This window comes from Bufo gargarizans, chromosome 1 (assembly GCF_014858855.1).
Source record: "Bufo gargarizans isolate SCDJY-AF-19 chromosome 1, ASM1485885v1, whole genome shotgun sequence".
Classification (NCBI taxonomy): domain Eukaryota; kingdom Metazoa; phylum Chordata; class Amphibia; order Anura; family Bufonidae; genus Bufo; species Bufo gargarizans.
In genome coordinates this window covers 198701589-198715015 of record NC_058080.1, presented here as the reverse complement: position 1 = coordinate 198715015, position 13427 = coordinate 198701589, and the positions used below count along the sequence as shown (strand labels likewise).

The 13427-nt window shown below is 39.7% G+C and overlaps 1 protein-coding gene across 1 annotated transcript in view; it reads left to right on the top strand.

Moving 5' to 3' along the window:
* Window positions 1–5438, top strand: part of LOC122925792 (cystine/glutamate transporter-like) — a 40818-nt gene extending 35380 nt beyond the window's left edge. The window contains exons 5-6 of the mRNA XM_044277150.1: window positions 3623–3772; window positions 5235–5438. Of these exons, the coding sequence (XP_044133085.1) occupies window positions 3623–3772; window positions 5235–5438 (354 nt within the window). The remainder of the gene's footprint in view (window positions 1–3622; window positions 3773–5234) is intronic.
* Window positions 5439–13427: the final 7989 nt, after the last annotated feature.

The window sequence follows — 13427 nt, the reverse complement described above, 5'->3', positions numbered from 1 at the left end:
GCATATGGAAAAGACATGCAAATTAGCAGAATCTGCCCTGTTTGTCGGCGGAAACACTATTTGCATGTCTTTCCCATATGCCTATGTTTATGCAATCAGAGGATATGTCTGCACCTTGACTTGTCTGATTTAGCAAATACTCATATTTCCTTATAAAATAACAATATGGGAGTATCTTTTCTTGTCATTCCACTGCTATGCTTCCTGTAAATACCGGTATATGGATTACTTGACAACTGAGTGTTAAGCTACATTTACATGGTGTAATGAGCAGCAGATTGTCGCGAAGGAAGCATTCCTCCCCAACAGTGTGCTGCTCATTCAGTGGGGGAGAAACACTGGATTTACACTGTTTACGCTATTGCTATCCCTCATCCTCATACAGAATCATTGTTTCTGGGCAGCAGATCCCAGTTTAGACAGCAGGACCTACTGTCCAGAAACAATACTTTAGGTGTCTGCACAAATGACAAGATCACCTGATTAACAAACGTTTCACTTGTTCACTTGATCAGGTGATTGATGGCAACTTTACAGGGGCAGATTGATGGGAACAAGCATTCGTTCCCGATAATCAGAGAATCTGTACCTGTATATCCTCCTTTAGGGCTCATTCACATGAACGAGACATGTTTTGCGGTCCGCAAATTGTGGATCCGCAAAACATGGATACCGGCCGTGTGTGCTCCGTATATAGTGGAAAGCACATGGCCGGCGCTATATAGAAAATGCCTACTCTTGTCTGCGATTGCGGACAACAATAGGACATGCTCTATATTTTTTGCCCATTTAAATGAATGGGTCTGCACCCATTATGCAAAATTGCAGAATAGATGAGAACTCGTTCATACGGTTGTGTGAATGAGCCCTTACTGTTCCCCTTGCTGATAGTCTCTTTGAGTCTGATCCTATTGATAGTGCTGGAGTACTGTCAGAGTATGTAGAGACATGCCACATTTACTGTACGAGTGGAACAATAAGATCATTATTAATAAATATATTTCCAGAAATGTATCTTTAATCTCTTTAATATCAATCATTCTAGTATCTAGCTCTATCTATCTATCTGCTTCTATCTATCTATCTGCTTCTATCTATCTATCTGCTTCTATCTATCTATCTATCTATCTATCTATCTATCTATCTACCTGTCTGTCTGTCTATGTCTCCTTCATGGAAGACAAGGATTTTGGACTGTATTTTGTAGATCGGTTAATTTGGGAAAATTCTTCATTTTGAGCTGTCTACAGGTTTCCATATAAGAAATTGCCATGGTTGATCTATCATGAACATGATTCCATAGTGGTGTGGTGCTGAATGAACAGCTGCATGGCTCTGCTGGCCTGTGTACAGATATATATATTGCTTCTCATCTTTCATTGTTATTATAGTATCTGGACAGGTTTTATTTCCAGAGCTGAGTGCTTCTCATCTTCACTACTCTGGGACCAGGAAAGGTCAGGTTTTAAGGCTATCTCTGCCCGAGCACAGACAGGCTAATGCACTAGATTGGATCACTGCTTGCTATTGATCAAATAGATAAAACTTAATGTCTGCCCAGCCTGTGATCCTTCATTAACCTATATGTTACTTTTACAAATTGGCTAACAAACAAATGATGAATATATTACAGGCTATAATAGTAACGTAAAATCCATCCATAAATGTTCCCCATCTAATATGTGACACAAACATAGCAGTAGGTGATCAACTGACAACAGCTCTGCGACATCAGCTTAATGTATTGGATGAAATCTTGAAGGCAATCATTAGTGGATGGCTTGTCTTTTGACACAAATCATCATGATAGCATCATGTGCAATCTGTGGTCTACAATACGACCACAAGTAATTCTTCTAAGTCCCATAACATGTAATTCCCCAATTTAATATATGCACACAAGCATTTAGTAGCGTTGTAAATACATAGCATTTTTTATAGCTATTGTGTGTTTTTCTGTGTCTTTTTACTAAAATTCTACTATCTGGACTTAAGAACAGACAATAGTTTTCAATTAGACATGTGACCTAAGAAGTAAGCCCCAAAATGAACTGAGACTTGCCAAGGTGCACACATAAAGCATTAAATAGCAAATTCAGCACTGCTACATCTATAAATAAGCTTCCCTTCTAGGTTTAGTTCTATATCTTAAAATGATTGATTCTGAAATACAGTTATAGGAACAATATAGGATTGCATTGATGGTCCATCATAATCATCCTGCTGCCCCTCCTCAGTAGGACTGGAGTATGATGCTACTGGAGTATCGTTATACTCCTTAGTAGTCCTTGAGTATGATGCTAATGAAAACTACGACATCTTGCTTGTTAACTATTTCCTGTTACTAACCACTAGTTACAACAAATTGGAAAAAAATGAACATCAACTTTTCAGCCCCATGAATTGTGAAACACATTGTAAAAGTCTTTAGTTATATCATAATCCACCACAGACTCTATTAGCTTCACATAAAATTGATTTACATTTGGCAAATACTATTTTAATTCCTCTTTTATTCTTCAGAATAAGTGGAATTTGGGGGAATATAAAGTAGATATGTCCTGTTCAAGTGGTGCATTATAGGGGAGGTCTGCTGTACTAGTCCAGATACATGGTGTCCATAAGTTGCCTGGAGAAGGATGGGGGGGAGGGGGGTTGATGAAGCACTCTTCTTAGAACTTTTTGTCCACTGTATTATTTTTTAGCTGATATTAGACAAACTTTGCTATTATTATACTGATATTAGACAAACTTCAGAATATACAAATTTTCCATTTGGGCTAATTTTTGTCCCTATAACATGCTGCTCTTTATCAAGACTATATTGTATGGTGGCAGATATGTCAAATAAGGCATGTCTAGCAGTTAGTGTTCTCTCACCATAAGGTACACTACCCAAAAGTACTCTCTGAGAGCCTTTTTATTTGGCAGCAAGTAAGCACTTTTATGCCATGTTGTAGAAAGACCCAGTGTCAATGAATGTAATGTTTACATAATTTAGTTATCTATTGGTAGCCATAGACAAACAGATTCAGTTTTCCAGAAACAAGGAGAACCTAAGAGGTGAACAGCATGCTTCTAATTAAAAAAAAAAGAACAGATCTGCCCATATAGGGGGTCATTGATCAAACTGGTGTAAAGTAGAACTGACTTAGCTGCCCATAGCAACCAATCAGATTCATCCTTTTATTTTCCAAAGCCAGTACACTAGTTTGATAAATGACCCCCATAATCTGTAGTGTCTGAACACAGCCTAAGGCCACTATCACACTATAGCATTTTGGTCCATATACTGTTTTAAAAACATGAAAGAGAAAAAAAAGCTGTATTTCCATTCTAGTTTTTTCCATATGTTTTGGACCAGATATGGGTTTTGACTTACAAATACAGATGGAGAAAGCTGATTGAAACACATCTTTAATTTGGCAAGAACAGATTTTTCCAGGCAAGTTCACATTTTGTGTTAATCAGTAAATGATATCCTAAGATAATAACTAAAGGGGAACATGCTGGTTATCAGCCAAGGCTGATTTCTAGATACACATTTTTATAAATGCATGGATGTGGATAATCTTTCTACTAGAGCGTATTGATTCTGTAAAAATAACCTCTTCTTTTGCAGTATCCACTAACAATGGTGATGCTGTTCACTGGGGATATCTACAGCCTCCTGAATTTCCTCAGCTTTGCTAGGTGGCTGTTTATTGGTCTGGTTGTTGTTGGACTCATTTATCTACGATACAAACGACCTGAGATGCATCGCCCTTTCAAGGTACACTCACCTCTGTGTCTGACGGACATTAATCTTGATACGCCGCACAGAAGCCTTCAGTGTCAGGGGTTATTGAAGACGATTGTGTATCACCAACTAATATACAGCTTCTGTATTTGTAACTGCCATAGACAACATGGCTAACCGCTCTTAGGAAACGGCTCTGTAAAGTTTGTTTTTGTATCATAGAGTGTTTGGTTCTGACTTTAAAATAAACTGAATATTTTTTTTATACTTCTTTATAAGTAAGGAGCAGTAGGCTTTATTTATGAATATTTTATATTTTTTTAATGATTTATGCCCGTTGCTGGGTCATAAAATGTTCTAGCGTAAGATGGTTGAAAGTACCATATTAGCATATTCTCTTGTAAGTTTTTGTTGTGGTATGTCCGTGTTTCAAATCGTGCTTTTGAATAATGATACCCTCAGCTAATATTTCAAAAGCATGCCACCTTAGTTTACCAGAAGCCATGCTTATTTATGCTAGAATTATTTTGAATTATATTTACTTGGCTTTAGCTTCCAACTCACACTACACTTTATTTTATGTGCTTTTCGGGCTTGTTAATGGCATGATTTTCATTCTTTTTAGTTGCCTATGACGTGACCATAAAAAAAAAGCTTATAACATGGTTGAGAGTGGAGATAAAGTAGTATGTGAATACAATTGTCAACATAATTTGAAAGCCTCAAAAGCTCTATTTTTATACAGGCTTGGACTTTCCCACAAGGGAAGAGGTGAATCCCCTGTTGGGCCCCTGAGAAAGGACAGGTTCCTAACCCCCCAACCCTTGCACAAGTGGCACATGGCACAGTATGCAGACTGAACTAGATACAGATAATAACTGTACAACATCTTAACCGCCTGTGTGTCCATGACTCTTTACCTACCCAGTTTATTATTATAAATGCATCGGGTAGTGGAGATAGCTTGTATGTGCACAGATGTGGTGTCCAGAACAAGCTAGACAGCGTGCTACTACAGAAAATAAATGTGTGCTAGTACAGGGATTTGCAAACGGAAGACAGATAATATTTCCATGTAGTTGTACAGTAGTCCCCCCAGAATAAATTTTACTGGTGGGCCTTAGGCACCCCAGTCTGGAAATTTTTTATGGCCTCATGTATTGACAAAGAAGAAAAAGTGGATGGATCATAAATGAGACCCAGTTTGGGAGATTTATCAAACAGGTGTAAAGTAGAACTGGCTTAGTTGCCCAAAACAACCAATCAGATTCCACCTTTCATTTTCCAAAGGAGCTGTCAAAAATGAAAGGTGAAATTTGATTGGTTGCTATGAGCAACTATGCCAGTTTTACTTTACACCAGATTGATAAATCTCCCCTATTATGCCCCATACATAAGTGGTAATATATTTTAATATATGATAAATGGAATTGTGCATATAGAAGGCAATGCACAGGTAATTTTATATTTATATATTTATTATTGCTCTTTCCAGGTGCCAATCTTTATACCAGCATTATTTTCCTTTACCTGTTTGTTTATGGTCACTTTATCACTATACTCAGACCCCATAAACACAGGTATCGGTTTTGCCATTACCTTGACTGGTGTTCCTGCTTACTACCTGTTTGTCATCTGGGACAAGAAGCCAAGATGGTTCCAAAAATTTTCAGGTAAAGTTAATCAAGTTGTAGCATGAATAAGAATTGAACAACAAAGTGCAGCTAATGACACTTATCATTTTCATGTTTTAAAAAAAAGCAACTTAAACCTTTGATGCTTGCAAAATTGCTGAATAAAGGCCATATAATCCTTCCTTACCTTTCCTTGTGGCATAAAATGTTCTAATATGTGTGTGATGAGGAGACCCGTGTGTGGAAACATGATTTTGCAATATTGTATCATAAGAGTAAATGTCTGCAGTACCTGACCTTATTTTCCTACTTTTAAGACATTTATGACCTTATTAGTAGGGATGAGCAAACCCGTGGAAGTTTGGGTTCGCTGGGTTCAGCCCAACCTTAGGTCAAAGTTCGGGTTCTGGACCCGAACTTGACCCGAACTTGAACCCAAACCCAGATCCCATTAAAGTCAATAGGGACCCGAACTTCACTTTATTATTTTCCGTTACTACATGGTTATATTGGAAAATAATATAATTCTTAAAACAGAATGCTAAATAAAATGGCCAGTGAGGGATTAAAGGAACTGTAAAAGGACCACGTGGTGAGTGCTGTGACGCCACCGCAGGTCCTTCTATCTTCATTCAGCAGGTGAAGGTGATGACGTCACTGCACTCTCCAAGCGATCAAATGGATGTGGTGAGTTTTTTTGGTTTTTTTAACCCCTCAATGGCCATTTTATTTAACATTCTGTCTTAAGAATGCTATTATTTTCCGTTATAACCATGTTATAATGGAAAATAATAAAATCAACCGAAAACCTAACCTGAACTTCAGTGAAAAAGTCCTGGTTCGGGTCCGTGTACCCGAACTCCCAAAGTTCGGTATGAACCCGAACTTTGCAGTTCGAGTTCGCTGAATCCTACTTATTATGAGTGTATGTACACATCCATCATTTGGCTTCTATATATACTTTACTATGGGCATTTTTTCACTGATTTATATGGGATCAGTGCCATCTGTATAACTGTGCTATCCAAATCAAAACTTGTAATTTATACATTTAAGTCTCTATGCTATGTATACACATCATACAAATCAGCCATCTTGAGCTCAGAAAGAACAGACATTTTATTGAATCTTTTCCCACAAAACTAACTGCTCAGCTTCTCCTGCTCTAGATAACGCTGCTTGTAGATTACACTGCTTTTAAGTCATCATCGGTATATTTCAGTGTCTTTGCGCTTTTTGTAATGATGCTTTAATTGTTTTTTGTTTATGCAATAACACTCAGGGAAATAAAAAAAGAAAAGTGGCACCTTGTATGAAAGGATTGTAATTATCTGTGTACCCCTTCCTCTAAATAAGTAACCTCCACCTACACATTGAAATGCTTTTCGAACCGCACGCCTACCACTTGAATATGAGACACCGAATGTAGGTTTTTCAGCATGAAAATATATCTCACGTAGGTAGCAACTATAGTGAACCACATTAGTTAATGATCCATTTCCACATTTTAATTTGAGCCCTTTTTTGCTACACTTGTCTTTTTGACTAGTGATACTGTGTATCAGTTCATCAGATATAAAGCAAACATTGAATCTGTACAGTGTCTTGTCTTAGATAAGGATTGAGGTGCTCTTTTTATATGAAGTAATTAAAGAGAGTTGCCTGCAGAATTATATAATAAGGAGAATAGTATCTCAGTGCTGAAGTCTATGTGATGCTACGTGACACTGAATCATACACTGCAAGATAGAACATTGGACCCTGTATCCAGTGTGGTTGTATCAGATTTCCCTTAATGGTTTGGATACATTTCAGGGACACATTCTAGAAGTCACCAGTGCTAGGTTCCTTAAACCATTGGGCTCCATGGCAATGATGGCATTGTCTAATCAGGAGTGTGCTCATCACAATGGCAGACACCATCAATGCCATGAATCCCAATGGATTAAGGAACGTAGCTTAAAACTGGTGACTTTTATTGTAAAATTTTCAGTAGAGTCTACAAGCCATAAATGCTGAAGGGATGTAAAGTCAATCAGTGGCCTACACTAGGTACAAGGATGCCATCCTGCTTTCACTATGAGGGTCATGAGTGTAGAAACAAATCTATAGATAAGTTACTAAAAACCCTGCAGAAACAATTGGAATCCATCACTGGCAGAATAAAACTATACACCTTTATTTAAAGGGATTCTGTCACCAGTTTTTGACCCCCACATTCAAAAATATAGTTATGTGCATGGTGCCCTTGTGATTCCTAATGTGGTCTTATAAGCTAAATCTGTAGGCTCATTTAGTGTAAAAAACGTTTTATCTAACCTGTCATTCATCAGATTAAGGTGCCCAGGGGGATGCTCATGTCTCCAAGATGCCGCCCGCCGCCGCCGTTCGTGCCCAGCTCCTCCTTTGCTTTCTGAAGCGATGTGCCCAGCTCCTCCTTTGCTTTCTGAAGCGATGTGCCCAGCTCCTCCTTTGCAGTCCTGCTCCAACGGTCTTCAATCTGCCCAAGGGGCGGCGTTTCACCTCTCTTGCGCCCAGCCAGCCTCCCCCAACTGCCGCTTTGAAGCGCCGCCCAGCTCATGAATATTCAGTTTGCTGGGCGGCTTCTGCGGTCCCCGCTCTGAAGCGCTGAACAGTGCCCTGCGCATGCGCCGGATCTTGTGAAGTCGGGGACAGTAAGCGCCGCCCAGCTCATCAATATTCAGTTTGCTGGGCGGCTTCTGCGGTCCCCGCTCTGAAGGCTGCGCTGAACAGTGCCCGGCGCATGCGCCGGATCTTGTGAAGTCCGATACAGTAAGCGCGCCCAGCTCATCAATATTCACTTTGCTGGGCGGCGCTTACTGTCCCCGACTTCACAAGATCCGGCGCATGCGCAGGGCACTGTTCAGAGCGGTGACCGCAGAAGCCGCCCAGCAAACTGAATATTCATGAGCTGGGCGGCGCTTCAAAGCGGCAGTTGGGGGAGGCTGACTGGGCGCAAGAGAGGTGAAACGCCGCCCCTTGGGCAGATTGAAGACAGTTGGAGCAGGACTGCAAAGGAGGAGCTGGGCACATCGCTTCAGAAAGCAAAGGAGGAGCTGGGCACATCGCTTCAGAAAGCAAAGGAGGAGCTGGGCACATCGCTTCAGAAAGCAAAGGAGAAGCTGGGCACATCGCTTCAGAAAGCAAAGGAGGAGCTGGGCGCATCGCTTCAGAAAGCAAAGGAGGAGCTGGGCACGAACTGCGGCGGCGAGCGGCATCTTGGAGACATGAGCGTCCTCCTGGGCACCTTAATCTGATGAATGACAGGTTAGATAAAACGTTTTTTACACTAAATGAGCCTACAGATTTAGCTTATAAGACCACATTAGGAATCACAAGGGCACCATGCACATAACCATATTTTTGAATGTGGGGGTCAAAAACTGGTGACAGAATCCCTTTAAGAAAAATTCCAGTTAGGTATGAGCAAGAGCTTTGCTCAAAGCTCATCCATGCCTGCCAGTTTGAGTTCTTAACAAGTTATAAATGAAGTTGTTATAGTTTTATTTTCCAGTGATGAATTTGTTAGCTTGTTTTCAGTATGCTTTTATTTGGAGTCCACCAAATTATCCTTGCACTCACATAACTTATCCAAACGCTGACACATTGCTTGAAGAACCCAGAGTGCTGATAATATCTGCATTTGCCTCTATATGCTAAATCTCCAAGGGTCTCTATCCATACATGTTAAACTATAGTTAGCTGATAATATATATGAGGACTTCCGACTCTTGAAAAATTCGGTTTGAGGATAGAACTGGGCAACTTAAATTTATTTATGATGACAGATCCTTTTGTGGCAGGAGATAAGCTGCCACCGGAGGTGTCCAGCAGCAGCTTTCTTCTCAATTGTTATAGAAAACACATGCATGCTCATCTAAATCAAACATGTATTGTGGAGTTAGGAGGAATACCTGTCAGCTGAATAAGGGTTATTACAGCTATTAAAGATGTATGAGTACCTTAAAAAGTGTTTATACCTCATCTATCTTGTCTAACATTGATATAGTGTAGGTTCTTCAAGAAGTATTCCAGCACAAAATAAAAACTGTTCCACAGACAGCAAAGGATTAAAAATAAAGGAGCTTATACTCACCTAACCGGTTCCTTGCTACTGCTGTTCCAACTGTACCCATCCCTGCTGCTCTCCACTTCCAGCTTTTGTATTGTGAAAAATAGGCAATTTAATATTCACATAATGCGCGCAAAATACAGGTGTGCATCACTTTTGCTACATTTTCCAAGCTGCTAGAAGTTTCCCGAGACTGGATAAAATGGCTGGCATGGCAGAACATTAAAAAATGGCTTTATATGCAGTTAGAGCGCTCCAATATATTTGTGATTGCGCTTATCGGCACTAAGATGCAAATTTCGCATTTTAGCAGGTCTGCATGTATGTATGGACACACCGCATTGCAACAGCTACACTATATCAGGATATAACCTACACTGACTATCTCCCACTATCTATCAATCTACTGTAATGTGGAAGCACAGAGCACAGCAATGACACTGCTGTCTCTATCTCAGAACTTTTTTTTAAAAAAAACTATAGAAAATGCCTGCTGGGGAGGTTCTTATATAGTAAGGGGTAGGAAACTTTCCTATTGGTTGCTAGTGATGTTGCTAAGCTCTGACAAACACATTACAGCCTTCTCATTGGCCCACAAGCAAGAAGCAGGTTACTGATCCCCCCCAAAAAACTAGAACATTCTAAATTACGAATATATCACTATATTCTAAATGTTTGCAAATTCTTGAAGTGCCAATATTCGCAATTCGAATATTAGCGCCCAACACTAGTTTTGACACTGCAGGAAATGGCTGAGAATGCTGCTCAATCAATCACTGGCTCCAGAAATGCCCGCCTCAGCCAGTGATTGACTAAGCAGCATTCCTAGATGTTTCCTTCCATGTTGAGAACAGAGTGCAGAGTGGACTTGGTCTAGTTGGAATGGCACCAACAGAGAATCAGTGAGGTAAGAATAGGTGAGGTGAGGGCTTTTGTAATGCATAGGAATACCCCTTTAACTAACATATTTTTGCATTTCTAGCGAAGCATATACTTTCAAAACTTTGTTTTATAATTTAAGAGGTAATTGTCCAGAATGCTTCACCACTTTGTGTGCTCCTCTATTCAGTGCGCCCTCCACAACTTCATAGATACTCCCAACAACAAACATTGAAGTTTCAGCCATCCGCTGCCAATGTATTGTATAAGCTGCCAACATGTAACAAAGAAGGGCAGGATATAATAATAATGCACAATAATGGGAACCCAAATTCTGATGCTTATGTAGGGAGCTAGAACAAGCACAGTATGGTATAGGACAGTGATGGTGAACCTATGGCACGGGTGCCAAAGGCGGCACTCAGAGCCCTCTCTGTGGGCACCCGCACTGTGAAAAAAGTCTATGGTGTACCAATATGCCTTAGACTTTTCCTGCCATTCATCAGCGCAGGGCGCACTATGAACAGCACAGGCAGGGCACTGAATGTTGGCAGGCTTTAATAGCTAAATGATAAAGTACATGGAATATATACTATATTGAACTATAGTATTCAGGTTAAATGGCTGTGTAGGTACTTTACAATAAATAAGTGGGTTTTGGGTTGCAGTTTGGGCACTCGGCCTCTAAATGGTTCGACATCACAGGTATAGGATAATCTTTGCCTAGTGGCCTTCATCATCATTGATCCAGATCAGTAGATATTCATATTCATTATATACTTCAGCAAGGCATTTACTCTATGAAACAATAGAGCTTCTCTACTGAGCAGTCAGTCAGCATTGAAAACCAGGCATAAAGTTTTCCCTGGAGAAATCTTGATAAACTGGGATTGTCCCTTGGAATCAAGAACTGCTGACATTAATATTCTTCTGATTGTGGAAAGGTCAACTATATCATTTCCTAGCAAATCTGTTTTTGTGGCTTGAATGTCACATTAAACCCTACGTACATGTTCAGCCTTATCTGGGGCTTACTAAAGAATTATTTAAATGGTTGTGTGGCACACAGTTATTAGGTTCATTTACAAATAAGCATGAATCGTCCTGAATCAATACATGAAGCGGAGCATATGACCAGAGAGGTCTCATTTATTATCAGCTGCATAATTACAGGCTAAAAGGGAAAGTGGCACATTTGCAATGCAAAGCATTCTTTCCGATAGCGGCAGTAATCTTTAAATGAGTTGATCAGCTACTCGGGACATGTAAACTGTTACGTATGCCAGTTGAGTTAGCAAGAACAAACAATGTTGGCCAATACAATTTAACCCTTTCAGTTACAGGGTTACAACGGATTACAATCTTCTTAATTTCAGAGAATATACAAGAATAGATTGGATCAGAGCTCTTAATTGACAAGAGAGAATGTTACCCATGTCTGTGCCTACGCATTTATATTGCATTTTAATGTCTGGGTTTATAAACAAAAGCTGTATCAGCTAGAAATGAGGTTAATAGAAGCACAGAATCCTACTTTATCAAGCATAAAAGAAGAAAATACTGTATATTTTCATTGCTTTTGTACTGGGGTAGGAGCCGTGGAAGTAAACCTTTTTGAAATCATTATGGAATATGGTCTAAAGGAAATCGACTTCAGGGAAAGGCCATCTATGATGTACTAACATTGAATTAGTAAACCTCCATGGCTCTATGCAATCCCCCATGAGGCGCAGGGGGGTGCCGATCATGGCTGCTATTAGGGGACAATAATAATGTAATGTTACACTTTAAACAGTGCACATGCACACACAAAAGTATAGAAAGTGTTATTCCTTCTATTTAATCTTGGCTCAGTGTATCCCAAGAAGTGTAGTAAGAGAGGACTAGCTTTTAAAAGACAAAAGAAAACAAACAAACATGATATTGCAATATTGTGTCAAGAGATGTCTATCCTATGCCAATGTTCAGCTTCCCGGCGGTTGTGTTGTGAGTTGTCTAGTGTTTCAGTAGCATGTTGTGATATTATGTTGAATTTGTTTTGCTTGTTCGCGATGTGCCGAACATGTGGCAATATTCACATGCACCATATTCTTTGGCATTGCGCTGAACTTTAACCCATGACACATCCATCAGGTGGGATAGGACAGCAAGACATTTCAGCACATGGACACACCCCCACCATATAACAGAACCCGATCTGGCAGCCATTTTACATTCTGTGTTTTGCCAGTGTAGGGAGAAGTTGCTTTGTGGAGCAGGGACAGACTGTTAGGGACACTAAACACTAGCTAATAGGGCCACAAAAGTCCTTTTAAGGACTGGTATAGGTGTGCTATTGATAGGGGTGATATACTGAGGGGTGTGATATACTTATACTTTCTAACATAGAAAGTATATTATAGTGCATTTGTATTGTGCAGCAGTTGTGTGCGGATCTGCTGCAATACCGCAGCTATATAGAGGGACAAACTCTATTGGAATAACCAATTGCAACTGATGTGATATACCTGTTGCCCCCCCCAAAAAACTGATATTATGTTGAATTTGTTTTATGAGAAATTGGACTCTCTAACCAGAGATGAGCGAAGGTAAATGTAGACACTTCTGTACATGCAGGTTCTAATAGGTCCAGGTATAGCTGAAGGAACCCTTCATTTTTACCAGCTGCAAGAGATTTTTTTCCAAGGTCCCTCCCTGGTACTCCCTCCCTGGTACTATAAGAGACGATTTGGCAAGAACAGTTTCCTCAACCAGTTTGGCCAGACTTTGGCTTTGACCTGGGAGAGTCATATTTGAAAAGCAGCACTTTGCTCAGTTTAGTCATTGTGAATGTATTATTTGCACATCTTGAACATCTGATGCATATCTGTATATCAATTTTATATGAACATAATGTAGTTGAAGGCAGAAAGTCTTGATAGAAGCTAATGGCTGGTGGCAGAATTCCAGAAAGAATAAAGTGAGGTATCTAAAGATGGCAGTCTGGGACAGTTCTAATTTTAAACTATGCAAGATTATCGTAGTGTAGCTGTAGTTTAATATATAAACATCTTAAAAGGGTTGCTCTATCTTAGTCTTTTAT